Source organism: Rattus norvegicus, chromosome 7 (assembly GCF_021556685.1).
Source record: "Rattus norvegicus strain SHRSP/BbbUtx chromosome 7, alternate assembly SHRSP_T2T, whole genome shotgun sequence".
In the NCBI taxonomy this organism is placed as follows: domain Eukaryota; kingdom Metazoa; phylum Chordata; class Mammalia; order Rodentia; family Muridae; genus Rattus; species Rattus norvegicus.
In genome coordinates this window covers 139,618,180-139,631,411 of record NC_141540.1, presented here as the reverse complement: position 1 = coordinate 139,631,411, position 13,232 = coordinate 139,618,180, and the positions used below count along the sequence as shown (strand labels likewise).

Here is a 13,232-nt window from a genome sequence, read left to right as displayed (position 1 = left end):
CACTTGGTCTCTGTAGCAGGCTGAGAGCCAGATCAGCAAGCAAGCCAAGATGGGCGACGTAGCCCGGAAGACTGAGCGACCGGCCCTCCATCTCCGCATTCCCTCCCAGCCAGGGGCACTGGGCAGTCCGCCTCCTGCTGCGGCCCCCACCATTTTCCTTGGCAGCCCCACCACCCCTGCTGGCTTGTCTACCTCTGCGGACGGGTTCCTGAAGCCACCAGCGGGCACAGTACCCGGCCCTGACTCACCTGGTGAGCTCTTCCTCAAGCTCCCGCCCCAGGTGCCCGCCCAAGTGCCTTCGCAGGACCCCTTTGGACTGGCCCCTGCCTACGCCCCGGAGCCCCGCTTCTCTGCGGCACCACCCACTTATCCTCCTTACCCAAGCCCTACTGGAGCCCCTGTCCAGCCCCCAATGCTGGGTACCACAACTCGACCTGGGACTGGCCAGCCAGGGGAATTTCATACTACCCCACCGGGTACCCCCAGACACCAGCCTTCCACGCCTGACCCTTTCCTCAAACCTCGCTGCCCCTCATTGGACAACCTGGCTGTGCCTGAGAGCCCAGGGGTAGCGGGAGGCAAGGCTTCTGAGCCTCTGCTCTCACCCCCGCCTTTTGGGGAGTCCCGGAAGTCCCTAGAAGTGAAGAAGGAAGACCTTGGGGCATCCTCTCCTGGCTATGGTCCCCCGAACCTGGGCTGTGTTGACTCACCTTCTTCAGGTCCCCATCTGGGTGGCCTGGAGTTAAAGGCACCTGATGTCTTCAAAGCCCCCCTAACCCCTCGGGCATCTCAGGTAGAGCCCCAGAGCCCGGGCCTGGGCTTACGGGCCCAGGAGCCACCCCCTGCCCAGGCTTTGGCCCCTTCTCCTCCCAACCATCCAGATATCTTTCGTTCTGGCCCATACCCTGACCCCTATGCCCAGCCCCCATTGACTCCTCGGCCCCAGCCACCACCCCCTGAGAGCTGCTGTGCCCCGCCTCCCCGCTCACTGCCCTCTGACCCTTTCTCCAGAGTGCCCGCCAGTCCACAGTCCCAGTCCAGTTCCCAGTCCCCATTGACCCCACGTCCTCTGTCGACTGAGGCTTTCTGCCCATCTCCTGTGACCCCTCGCTTCCAGTCTCCTGACCCTTACTCTCGCCCACCCTCACGCCCTCAGTCTCGTGATCCCTTTGCTCCATTGCATAAGCCACCCCGACCCCAGCCCCCTGAAGTTGCCTTTAAGGCTGGGCCCCTAGCCCACACACCGCTGGGAGCTGGGGGCTTCCCAGCAGCCCTGCCCTCTGGCCCAGCAGGTGAACTCCATGCCAAGGTCCCAAGTGGGCAGCCCACTCATTTTGCCCGTTCTCCTGGGACAGGCACATTTGCGGGCACCCCATCTCCCATGCGGTTCACTTTCCCACAGGGGGTAGGGGAGCCTTCCCTAAAACCCCCTGTCCCTCAGCCTGGTCTCCCTTCACCCCATGGGATCAACAGCCATTTTGGGCCTGGCCCTACCTTGGGCAAGCCTCAAAGCACAAACTACGCAGTAGCCACGGGGAATTTTCACCCATCAGGCAGCCCCCTGGGGCCCAACAGCGGGCCCACAGGGGAGGGCTATGGGCTGTCCCCACTACGCCCCGCATCCGTTCTGCCACCTCCCACACCTGATGGATCCCTCCCCTACTTGTCACATGGAGCCTCACAAAGGGTGGGCATCACCTCTCCAGTGGAGAAGAGAGAAGACCCAGGAGCTACAATGAGTAGTAGCTCTGTGGCAACACCTGAACTCTCAAGTGCCCAGGACACAGGCATGTCTAGCCTCAGCCAGACAGAGCTGGAGAAGCAACGGCAGGTGCGCAGATCTACATCTGCACCCACGGTGCTCATACCCACCCTGTACCAGCCCTATGGTTGGAGTGGATTGGACTGACTTCTCTGTTTTCCGGACAGCGCCAGCGACTACGGGAACTGCTGATTCGACAGCAGATCCAGCGGAACACCCTACGGCAGGAGAAGGAGACAGCTGCAGCAGCTGCAGGTGCAGTGGGGCCTCCAGGCAACTGGGGTGCTGAACCCAGCGGCCCTGCCTTTGACCAGCTGAGTCGAGCCCAGACCCCTTTCACCGGGTCTCAGGTAGGTAGATTGGCAAGGGGTGGTGGGGCCAGCGCCCTGAAGGTGGCTACACCTTCATCCGTTCCTGTCATCTAGGATAGGAACAGCGTTGTGGGGTTACCCTCAAGCAAGCTAGGTGGTCCCATCCTGGGACCAGGAGCCTTCTCCAGTGATGATCGACTCTCTCGGCCACTTCCACCAGCCACACCTTCTTCCATGGACATGAACAGCAGGTGAGGTTCCAGGATTACGTGTGTGATTTTACCATCACTATATTCTGCCTCAGGTCTTTCTCCTGTCACTGACTCTTCTGTTATGACTTTCTCTTCCTCCTCCTTTCCCTCTCTTTTGTCTTTCCTCACTAGCCTAAGCACTCTGCTCTTGCCCTCCATGCTGATTGATTCTCATAGACTACTGTATATTTTTCCAGGCAACTTGTTGGAGGCTCCCAGGCCTTCTATCAGCGAACACCCTATCCTGGGTCCCTGCCCTTGCAGCAGCAGCAGCAGCAGCAGCAGCAACAGCAACAGCAACAGCAACAGCAACAACAACTGTGGCAGCAGCAGCAGGCAGCAGCGGCAGCAGCAACCTCCATGAGACTTGCCATGTCTGCTCGATTCCCATCAACTCCTGGACCTGAACTTGGCCGCCAAGCACTAGGTTCCCCCTTGGCAGGAATCCCCACCCGCCTTCCAGGCCCTGCTGAGCCAGTTCCTGGTCCAGCTGGTCCTGCTCAGTTCATTGAGTTACGACATAATGTACAGAAAGGACTTGGACCTGGGGTATCTCCGTTTCCTGGTCAAGGCCCCCCTCAGAGGCCCCGTTTTTACCCAATAAGCGAGGAGCCCCATCGATTGGCTCCTGAAGGTCTTCGGGGCCTGGCTGTTTCAGGCCTTCCCCCTCAAAAGCCCTCAGCCCCACCAGCCCCTGAGTTGAACAACAGCCTCCATCAGCCGCCCCATACCAAGGGTCCTACCCTACCAGCTGGCTTGGAACTGGTCAGCCGCCCACCATCGACCACTGACCTTGGTCGTCCCCCTCTGGCCTTGGAGGCTGGGAAGTTGCCTTGCGAGGATCCTGAGCTGGACGATGACTTCGATGCCCATAAGGCCCTAGAGGACGATGAAGAGCTGGCTCACCTGGGCCTGGGTGTGGATGTGGCCAAGGGTGATGATGAATTGGGCACCCTGGAGCACCTGGAGACCAATGACCCCCACTTAGATGACCTCCTGAACGGAGATGAATTTGACTTGCTAGCATATACTGACCCTGAGCTCGATACTGGTGACAAGAAGGACATCTTTAATGAGCACCTAAGACTGGTGGAGTCAGCAAATGAGAAGGCTGAGCGAGAAGCCCTGCTTCGGGGGGTGGAGCCAATATCCTTGGGGCCTGAGGAACAACGCCCTCCACCTGCCCCTGATAACTCTGAGCCTCGCCTAACATCTGTGCTCCCTGAGGTGAAGCCCAAAGTGGAGGAGGGAGGACGCCATCCTTCTCCTTGCCAGTTCACCATTAATACCCCCAAGGTGGAGCCAGCTCCTCCTGCCACTCCCCTAAGCCTGGGTCTGAAGCCAGGGCAGACTGTGATGGGGAGCCGGGACACTCGAGTAGGAGTAGGAACAGGACCGTTCCCCAGCAGTGGACACACAGCTGAGAAGGGCCCATTTGGGGCCACAGGAGGAACCCCAGCTCACTTGTTGAACCCCAGCTCACTGAGTGGCTCAGCTGGATCCTCTCTTCTAGAAAAGTTTGAGCTAGAAAGTGGAACCCTAACCTTGCCAAGTGGAAATGTAGCACCTGGGGATGAGCTGGACAAGATGGAGAGCTCACTGGTAGCCAGCGAGCTGCCCCTGCTCATTGAGGACCTTTTGGAGCACGAGAAGAAGGAGCTGCAGAAGAGGCAGCAGCTTTCAGCACAGACTGTGCTCCCTGCACAGCCACAGCAGCAGCAGCAGCAACACCAGCATCCCCTCCTTCCCGTACCAGGCCCTGCCCAGGCCCTGCCCTTGCCACATGAGTCTGGGCCACCACAGCAGCTTGCTCTGGGTCTTGGAAGTACCCGACAGCCAGGCCTGGGGCAGTCAATGATGGCTGCCCAGTCACCAGCTCATGCCCTTCAGCAGCGCCTGGCCCCATCTGTGGCTATGGTGTCTAACCAAGGGCATATGCTAAGTGGGCAGCAAGCGGGGCAGACAAGCCTGGTGCCCCAGCAGAGCTCACAGCCAGTATTAGCACAGAAGCCCATGAATGCCATGCCAGCATCCATGTGCATGAAGCCCCAGCAGCTGGCGATGCAGCAGCAGCAGCTGGCTAACAGTTTCTTCCCAGACACAGGTAAATCCACATTGGCTTGTAAGTCTGATGCTGCTTATCACCAAGTGGGCACTCAGTCTAGTTAAGGGAGGTGGGACACCAGGGATGTTGGCTGAAATAGCAAAGTACTGTAAGAATGTTGAGGCTTTTAAGAAGAGAGATGGATGGGTGGGTGGGTGGGTGGATGGATGGATGGATGGAACGAACCTGATGAGCAAAGACTTTATGTCTGGTTAAGTTTGGAACTGGGAGAGAAATGGATGTGCAGTCAAGGTGCGTGAGGTTAAATGAAGCTGTGGCAGGCAGTGAGTGTGGCAGAGAGCGGCACTGCTCTTGTTCAGTGGGTTGTAGTGAGGATCTCCTCAAAATGACAGTGTTATTGAATAGTTACTGTGCTGGGTGCTGTTTGCCACCAAATGCTTGATTTCATAACAGACTCATGAAATAAGTCTAGTTGGTTTTGATTGTAGATGAGGAAACTGAGGCATAAATTAAGTAACCTGTCTGAGCTTATACAAGTAGGAGAACTGGGTCTGAACTTACTGGCATTAAAATTTCATGAGCATGAGATTAATTCGTCTTTTCCAAAGCTGAGGGTCAGTTTCCCAAGCAGGAGAGATACAACAGTGTAGGCTGGGCATGGTGGTGTAAATCACAGCACCGAGAGACAGAGGCAGCAGGATCTTTGCCTGTTGAAGACCAGTCTATTCTATATACTGAGTTCCAGGACAGCCAGAGCTATATAGGGAGACCCTTTCCCAAATAAATAAACAGTTAAATAAAAGCACCCCAAAAACAAAGTGTAGGGTTTTACAGGTTTGGTTTTTGTTTTTTTGGTTTTTTTCATGCTTTCTTTATGGTTTTGTTTGTTTGATGGGGAGGGGATAAGAGTAGAACGGGAGGTGGGATCTCATGTTCCCCAGGGCTAACCCTCAGACTCTCTGTATCTGTGTTCGAGGGTGATGTTGAATTTAGGACTCTCCTGTTTCAGCCATCAAGTACTAGAATTATAAGCATATGCTGCCATACCTGGTTTATCCTTGTTTTTTTTTTTTTTTTTTTTTTTTTTTTTTTTTTTTTTTTTTTTTTTCCCAGAGCTGGGGACCGAACCCAGGGCCTTGTGCTTGTTAGGCAAGCACTCTACCACTGAGCTAAATCCCCAGCCCCCCCCCCCCCCCCCGGTTTGTTTTTTAAGGCAGGGTCTCACTATATAGCACAGACTGGTCTTAAATATAAAATCCTGTATAGTAGACACCATGTGCTGGAATTACAGATGTGCACCACACCACTGTAGTCCTAGACTAGCAGGACAGCAGGCTGTTGGGTGATGTTTTGTGTCACAAACAACTGCTTTCTAAGGCTTTGCCACGGTGCCTTTACCTTGGGTAAGCGGGCTGTGTTGGTTGTAGAATACTACTTGAAAGAGGCTGGCTCAGAAAGCGCTCCCTTATTCTTGTCTCGGGATCCTCTCTAGCACTGGGAGGTAGGCAGAGTAGCAATCTTTGTCTCTCATCAAGTGAGAGACACTGAGGCTTGAACCAGTAGAGTGACGCATGCCGGCTGACTGCACAGATGCCCGCTGACTCCGTCTTCTTACAGTGTGCAGACAGATATGAGGACCGTGTTTCAGGGACACTGGTGCTGCATCACCAAGTTCCTGGCCTACTGAGTGGACTTGACACATCATTGTTCTTATGTAGAGGGCAGGGCATTGGAGAAGCAGCCATGGCTGTGGGGCCTTGGCTCTCAGACCCAGTTTCTTATGTAGAGGGCAGGGCATTGGAGAAGCAGCCATGGCTGTGGGGCCTTGGCTCTCAGACCCAGTTTCTTTATTTCTTCCTTTCTCAGACCTGGACAAATTTGCTGCAGAAGACATCATTGATCCTATTGCAAAGGCCAAGATGGTAGCTTTGAAAGGCATCAAGAAAGTGATGGCTCAGGGCAGCATCGGGGTGGCCCCTGGTATGAACAGGTGAGACTCAGGGCTGGGTGGGGCTGACTTAGCTATGATGTCTGTTGTCCTGGTTTCCTCCCAGCATGCCCGTTTGTGTGTGACCTGTGCCTTCACTGACACCAGAATCCCCTCTGCTTTATAAATTGTAGGCAGCAAGTGTCGCTGCTGGCGCAGAGGCTCTCTGGGGCGTCTGGCAGTGATCTTCAGAACCATGCGGCAGCTGGGAGTGGCCAGGTAAGGGGAAATGGAGACCTGTGTACTGTCTCACCGGGCTACTTCTCTTAGGGCCTGCCATGAACAATGACCTTCTAAAAATCTCTCTTACCACAGGAACGAAATGCTAGTGACCCTTCCCAGCCTCGTCCCAACCCACCCACGTTTGCCCAGGGAGTAATCAGTGAGTACGGGCAGAGAAGGAGGTGCAGAGCGGCGCCGAGGAGTCTGGGGGGAGGCCATTGCTTTGTGCATCTTAACATAGAAGCTCTGTCCCCAGATGAGGCTGATCAGCGGCAGTATGAGGAGTGGTTGTTCCATACCCAGCAGCTCCTACAGATGCAGCTGAAGGTGCTGGAGGAGCAGATTGGTGTGCACCGCAAGTCTCGGAAGGCTCTGTGTGCCAAGCAGCGTACCGCCAAAAAGGCTGGCCGTGAGTTCCCAGAAGCTGATGCTGAGAAGCTCAAGCTGGTCACAGAGCAGCAGAGCAAGATCCAGAAGCAGCTGGACCAGGTGGGGAGAGAGCAGTTCGACTTAGATAAACCCAGAGACCAGGGAAAAGGGATGGCAGGGTGGGCAGTCCCCAGGCTGACCTCTCCAACCCTCCTATGTTAGGTCCGAAAACAGCAGAAAGAGCATACAAATCTCATGGCAGAATATCGGAACAAGCAGCAGCAGCAACAGCAGCAGCAGCAACAACAGCAGCAGCACTCAGCAGTACTGGCTGTCAGCCCTTCTCAAAATCCTCGGGTACTCACCAAACACCCTGGCCAGCTGCTCCCTGGCCATGGGTTACAGCCGCCACAGGTACCTCCTGGTGGACAAGCTGGAGGTCTTCGTCTGCCTCCAGGGGGCATGGTACTACCTGGACAGTCTGGTGGTCCGTTCCTCAATACTACCTTGGCCCAGCAGCAGCAGCAGCAGCAGCAGCAGCAGCAGCAGCAGCAGCAGCAGCAGCAGCAGCATTCTGGTGTGGCTGGATCCTTGACTGGCCCCTCGGGGAGCTTCTTCCCTGGCAATCTTGCTCTCCGAAGCCTTGGACCTGACTCAAGGCTTTTACAGGAAAGGCAACTACAGCTGCAGCAACAACGAATGCAGCTGGCCCAGAAACTGCAGCAGCAGCAGCAGCAGCAGCAGCAGCAGCAGCAGCAGCAGCAGCTCTTAGGGCAGGTGGCAGTCCAACAACAACAGGGTCCTGTAGGACAGAACCAGGCTCTGGGTCCTAAGCCTCAGGGCCTTCTGCCTCCCAGCAACCACCAGGGTCTCCTGGTTCAACAGTTGTCCCCCCAACAATCACAGGGGTCCCAGGGCATGCTAGGTTCTTCCCAGGTGGCAGTGCTGCAACAGCAGCAGCAGCAGCAGCAGCAGCAGCAGCAGCAGCAGCAGCAGCAGCAGCAGCAGCAGCAGCACTCTGGAGCTTTGGGTCCTCAGGGCCCTCACAGACAGGTGCTTATGACTCAGTCCAGGGTACTGAGCTCCCCTCAGCTGGCACAGCAGGGTCATGGCCTTATGGGACACCGGCTGCTCACAGCCCAGCAGCAGCAGCAGCAGCAGCAGCAGCAGCAGCAGCAGCAGCAGGGATCTATGACCGGGCTTTCCCAGCTTCAGCAAGGAATGATGTCACATGGTGGACAGCCCAAAATGAGTGTTCAGGCCTTGGGTTCTTTACAGCAGCAGCAGCAACAACAGCAGCAGCTACAGCAGCAACAGCAACAGATGCAACAGCTACAGCAGCAACAGCAACAACAGCTACAGCAGCAACAGCAACAACAGATGCAGCAGCTACAGCAACAACAGCAACAGCTACAACAGCAACAACAGCAGCAGCAGCAACAGCAGCAGCTGCACTTGCAGCAGCAGCTGCACCAGCAACAACAGCTGCAACAGCAACAGTTGCAGCTTCAGCAGCAGCAGCAACAGATGAGCCTGTTAAACCAGAATCGAACTTTATTATCTCCACAGCAGCAGCAGCAGCAGCAGCAGCAAGTGACACTTGGCCCTGGCATGCCAGTCAAACCTCTTCAACACTTTTCTAGTCCTGGAGCCCTAGGCCCAGCCCTCCTGCTGACAGGCAAGGAACAAAACATTGCAGAGACAGCACTTCCCTCAGAGGTCACTGAGGGACCCTCAGCACATCAAGGAGGGCCACCAACAGTGGGGACTACACCTGAGTCGATGTCTGTTGAGCCAGGGGAGGTAAAGCCCTCCATTTCTGGAGACTCCCAGCTCTTGCTTGTCCAGTCTCAGCCCACCTCAGTGCAGTTGCAGCCACCACTAAGGCTCCCAGGACAACCCCAGCAGGTGAACTTGCTTCACACGACAGGTGGAGGAAGCCATGGGCAGCAGCTAGGGAGTGGATCGTCCTCTGAGGCCCCATCTGGACCCCACCTGTTGGCCCAACCCTCTGTTTCCTTGGGGGAGCAGCCTGGACCTATGGCTCAGAACCTTCTGGGCTCCCAGCAGCCTCTTGGGCTAGAGCGACCCATTCAAAATAACACAGGGTCACAGCCTCCCAAATCGGGACCTGCCCCTCAGTCTGGGCAGGGTCCTCCTGGAGTTGGAGTCATGCCTACAGTGGGTCAACTTCGAGCACAGCTCCAAGGAGTCCTGGCTAAAACCCCGCAGCTGCGGCACCTCAGCCCCCAGCAACAGCAGCAGCTCCAGGCACTCCTCATGCAGAGGCAGCTACAGCAGAGCCAGGCAGTCCGCCAGATGCCACCAGGCCAGGAGTCCGGGACCCAGCCCTCCCCTCTACAGGGCCTCCTGGGCTGCCAACCTCAACCTGGGGTTTTTTCTGCTTCTCAGATAGGACCCCTCCAGGAGCTAGGGGCAGGGTCTCGACCTCAGGGCCCACCCCGGCTCCCTGTCCCACAAGGAGCCTTATCTACAGGACCAGTGCTTGGCCCTGTTCATCCCACACCTCCACCTTCCAGTCCCCAAGAGCCAAAGAGACCTTCACAGTTACCTTCCCCCAGTGCCCAGCTAACCCCAACCCATCCAGGGACTCCCAAGCCCCAGGGGCCAGCCTCGGAGCTGCCTCCTGGGAGGGTCTCACCTGCTGCTGCCCAGCTTGCAGATGCGTTCTTTGGCAAGGGACTAGGGCCTTGGGACCCCTCAGACAACCTCCCAGAGGCCCAGAAGCCAGAGCAGAGCAGCCTGGCAGCCGGGCGTCTGGAGCAGGTGAACGGACAGGTGGCACATGAGCCATCCCATCTCAGCATCAAGCAGGAGCCTCGGGAAGAGCCGTGTGCCCTGGGTGCACAGACAGTGAAAAGGGAGGCCAATGGAGAGCCGGCTGGGGCGCCAGGCACCAGCAACCACCTTCTGTTAGCAGGCTCCCGCTCGGAGGCTGGGCATCTGCTCTTGCAGAAGCTTCTGCGAGCAAAGAATGTGCAACTTGGTGCTGGGCGGGGGCCTGAGGGGCTTCGAGCTGAGATCAATGGACACGTGGACAGCAAGCTGTCTGGGCAGGAGCAGAAGCTACAGGGCACTTCCAGCAGCAAAGAGGTGCGTGCTTTGGATAGAGTGCTGTGGCAGCGGAGGTCAGAGGAGCAGGGCTGGGCCACAATAGATAAGGCAGCTGCCTTCATGGCACTTCTCTGGTTTAGGATGCAGCCGCAAGAAAGCCTTTGATGGCAAAGCCTAAGCGGGTACAGAAGACAAGCGACAGATTGGCCAGCTCCCGGAAGAAGCTGCGGAAAGAAGATGGTGTCAGGGCCAATGAGGCCTTACTGAAACAACTAAAACAGGTGATCCCAGGAGCCTGTCCCATGGTCCCCTCAGGCTAGGAGGAGGGGGGTAGCCTGTGCTCCAAGGTCTGAAGGGCGGCTGTGGAGGCCACAGCTTCCCAGCATTGTCATCTTGCCCCCTAGGAGCTGTCTCAGCTGCCGCTGACGGAGCCTACCATCACCGCCAACTTTAGCCTCTTCGCTCCCTTTGGCAGTGGCTGCCTAGTTGGTGGGCAGAGCCAGCTCAGGGGGGCCTTTGGAAGTGGGGCTCTACACACCGGCCCTGATTACTATTCTCAGCTGCTCACCAAGGTCAGAAAAATGGCAATACTTTTTGGGAATTATAAGATTGTTGGGGTTGGAGGTGGGGATGAAAGGCTGGAGGGAGATGCTGGTGGAATGTGGGGCCAGGAGGTTATTCCAGCCTCCCTATGCCGTCTTGCACACAACACCCACCCCACCCCCCAGAATAACCTGAGTAACCCGCCGACACCACCCTCGTCGCTGCCCCCCACCCCACCCCCATCGGTGCAGCAGAAGATGGTGAATGGTGTCACTCCTTCTGAGGAGCTGGGGGAGCACCCCAAGGACGCAGCCTCTGCCCAGGACAGTGAAAGAACGCTGAAGGGTGAGTGAGAAGCTGGCCTGTCTTGGACGTGATGGGTGAGTTCAAGGTGTAGGGTGGTGTCCTGCCTGCCACTCAGTGTCAGAAAGGGGAAGGGTTGCGCACTGCCTTGCTGCACTTACACCGAGACATTGGTGGGAAGGGACTGTTCGGAAGGGCAGAGGCCTGCAGAAGTGACAGGGTGAGTCTGAGGGCATCTTGAGAAGAAACGGCCCAGCGTTTGTGGATATGGAACCCCAGCCTAACCCGCATTTTTTTTTTTTTTTTTTTGGTTCTTTTTTTTTTTTTTCGGAACTGGGGACCGAACCCAGGGCCTTGTGCTTCCTAGGCAAGCGCTCTACCACTGAGCTAAATCCCCAACCCCCTAACCCGCATTTAAACCTTAGCGCATGAGCGTGCTTAGCTGTGACACTTGGGCCAAGTAGCTTGATTGACTTGTTTGAGCCATGCAGTCCGTACTCCTCATAGACTGGGTACTGTAAACGTCATCTCCCGGTTGTTAAAGGGTGTAAATGCAGATACTGTGACTCCGCACCTGGGATCCTGGTCGAAACCGAGGAAGGAAAAAGATTGTAGGGTTATGAAGTCAGCTAGCCTGTGCTGAAATGAGTGTGGCACACGAGGAAGACTCAGTGTCTGTAGTTCTCCTGCCCCAAACTGTTAGTCCAGTAGGTAGTTGATCCCAGTAGCTCACAGGACTCACCTGACTGTCCTCCCTCCCACCCCTCAGATGCCGCAGAAGTGAAGAGCTTGGACCTGCTGGCTGCCCTGCCTACGCCCCCTCACAATCAGACTGAGGACGTCAGGTGGGGACAGGGTGGAGGGTTGTAGTTATGGCTGCACCTCCTGGTCTCTAGCTCTGAGGGGGAATCCATGAGGCCAGCCCAACACTGTTTGCATCCAACCTGCAGAATGGAGAGTGATGAGGACAGTGATTCTCCTGACAGCATTGTGCCAGCTTCATCCCCTGAGAGCATCCTTGGGGAAGAGGCCCCACGTTTCCCTCAGCTGGGCTCTGGCCGGTGGGAGCAAGACACCCGGGCCCTCTCTCCCGTCATCCCTATCATCCCTCGCACCAGCATCCCTGGTATGTGCCGCTTCCTGCATGGGGCTGGCACAGTGTGGCTGGGTAGTCCGTGGGGACTAGGGTGATGGTGGGAAGTGACTGAATATACCTGTTCCTTTTCTCCATCCAGTCTTCCCAGATACCAAACCTTATGGGGTCCTTGACCTGGAGGTCCCTGGAAAACCACCCGCCACAGCTTGGGAGAAGGGCAAGGGGAGTGAGGTGTCAGTCATGCTCACAGTCTCTGCCGCCGCTGCCAAGGTGTGTCCCAGGGGTACCTGGAGGCCATGGAGCACTTGGGTCAGAGGATAGTCTTCAGAGCTTGTCTGGATAAAAAAAAAAATTGTAACTGTTCAAATATTTGTCCCAAGTGCCTGCTCTTTTTTTTTTTTTTTTTTTGAAAGGTTGGGCTAAGAACTGGGCTCAGTGAGGGAAGTAGGTCCTTCCTAGGGCTCATCATCCACAGATACAGAGCCAATCATCCTACAGACTGTCAAGTGTCAGATGCTACAAGTCCTCCCCTCCTCCAGTCACAGGTCTGCAGTCATAGTCTGCAGGGTCTATGGTCAAAGAAAGCTGGGAAACAGTGAAAACAACCGCAGCAGTTCCTCGATGCAAAGCTCTGTGTGCCTGCCATGGCTTAGGAAAGGCTGTGTGAGGAGAGCTCAGCGGGACAGGGAGCTCTGAGCGCCCTCATCGGTGCTTGCCGTGTGCTCACTGCACACACTGCCATGGGTTGGCTCACATCCTCTCTTCTGCCTGCCTCTGCAGAACCTGAATGGTGTGATGGTAGCCGTGGCTGAACTGCTAAGCATGAAGATCCCCAACTCCTATGAGGTGCTGTTCCCAGATGGCCCTGCCCGGGCAGGCTTTGAACCCAAGAAGGGGGAAACTGAGGGTTCTGGTAAGTAGAGCAGGAGACCACCTTCAGACCAGAGAGAAGCTGTGCTGGAAGACTGACCCTCTTCCTTTCTATAGGTGGGAAAGAAAAAGGTTTGAGTGGCAGGGGCCCAGACACTGGACCTGACTGGCTGAAACAGTTTGATGCAGTGTTGCCTGGCTACACCCTCAAGAGCCAGTTAGACATCTTGAGCCTCTTGAAGCAGGTGGGTCGGGGAGAAGGGTCTGTTTTAGGAAGTGGTGCTCCCGGAGCAGAGAGTACAGTGGCCTTGTGAGGGAGTGGAGTCTGGTTGGAAGGGCTGGGGTTGGTTGGCTGAAGAACTGGCACTAACATCCAGG

At 56.2% G+C, this 13,232-nt stretch overlaps 1 protein-coding gene across 12 annotated transcripts in view; it reads left to right on the top strand.

Annotated features, from left to right (window-relative positions):
- Positions 1–13,232, top strand: part of Kmt2d (lysine methyltransferase 2D) — a 40,212-nt gene that overhangs the window by 18,061 nt on the left and 8,919 nt on the right. For 6 of the 12 annotated variants that reach the window (XM_087555243.1, XM_087555253.1, XM_087555246.1 and 3 more), the window contains 17 exons: positions 17–1,831; positions 1,930–2,112; positions 2,188–2,324; positions 2,522–4,428; positions 6,256–6,379; positions 6,511–6,595; positions 6,692–6,758; positions 6,840–7,087; positions 7,190–10,081; positions 10,183–10,323; positions 10,447–10,614; positions 10,771–10,930; positions 11,658–11,733; positions 11,839–12,014; positions 12,124–12,254; positions 12,765–12,897; positions 12,972–13,099. In XM_087555243.1, coding sequence (XP_087411369.1) covers positions 17–1,831; positions 1,930–2,112; positions 2,188–2,324; positions 2,522–4,428; positions 6,256–6,379; positions 6,511–6,595; positions 6,692–6,758; positions 6,840–7,087; positions 7,190–10,081; positions 10,183–10,323; positions 10,447–10,614; positions 10,771–10,930; positions 11,658–11,733; positions 11,839–12,014; positions 12,124–12,254; positions 12,765–12,897; positions 12,972–13,099 — 8,571 coding nt within the window. 12 annotated transcript variants of the gene reach the window in all.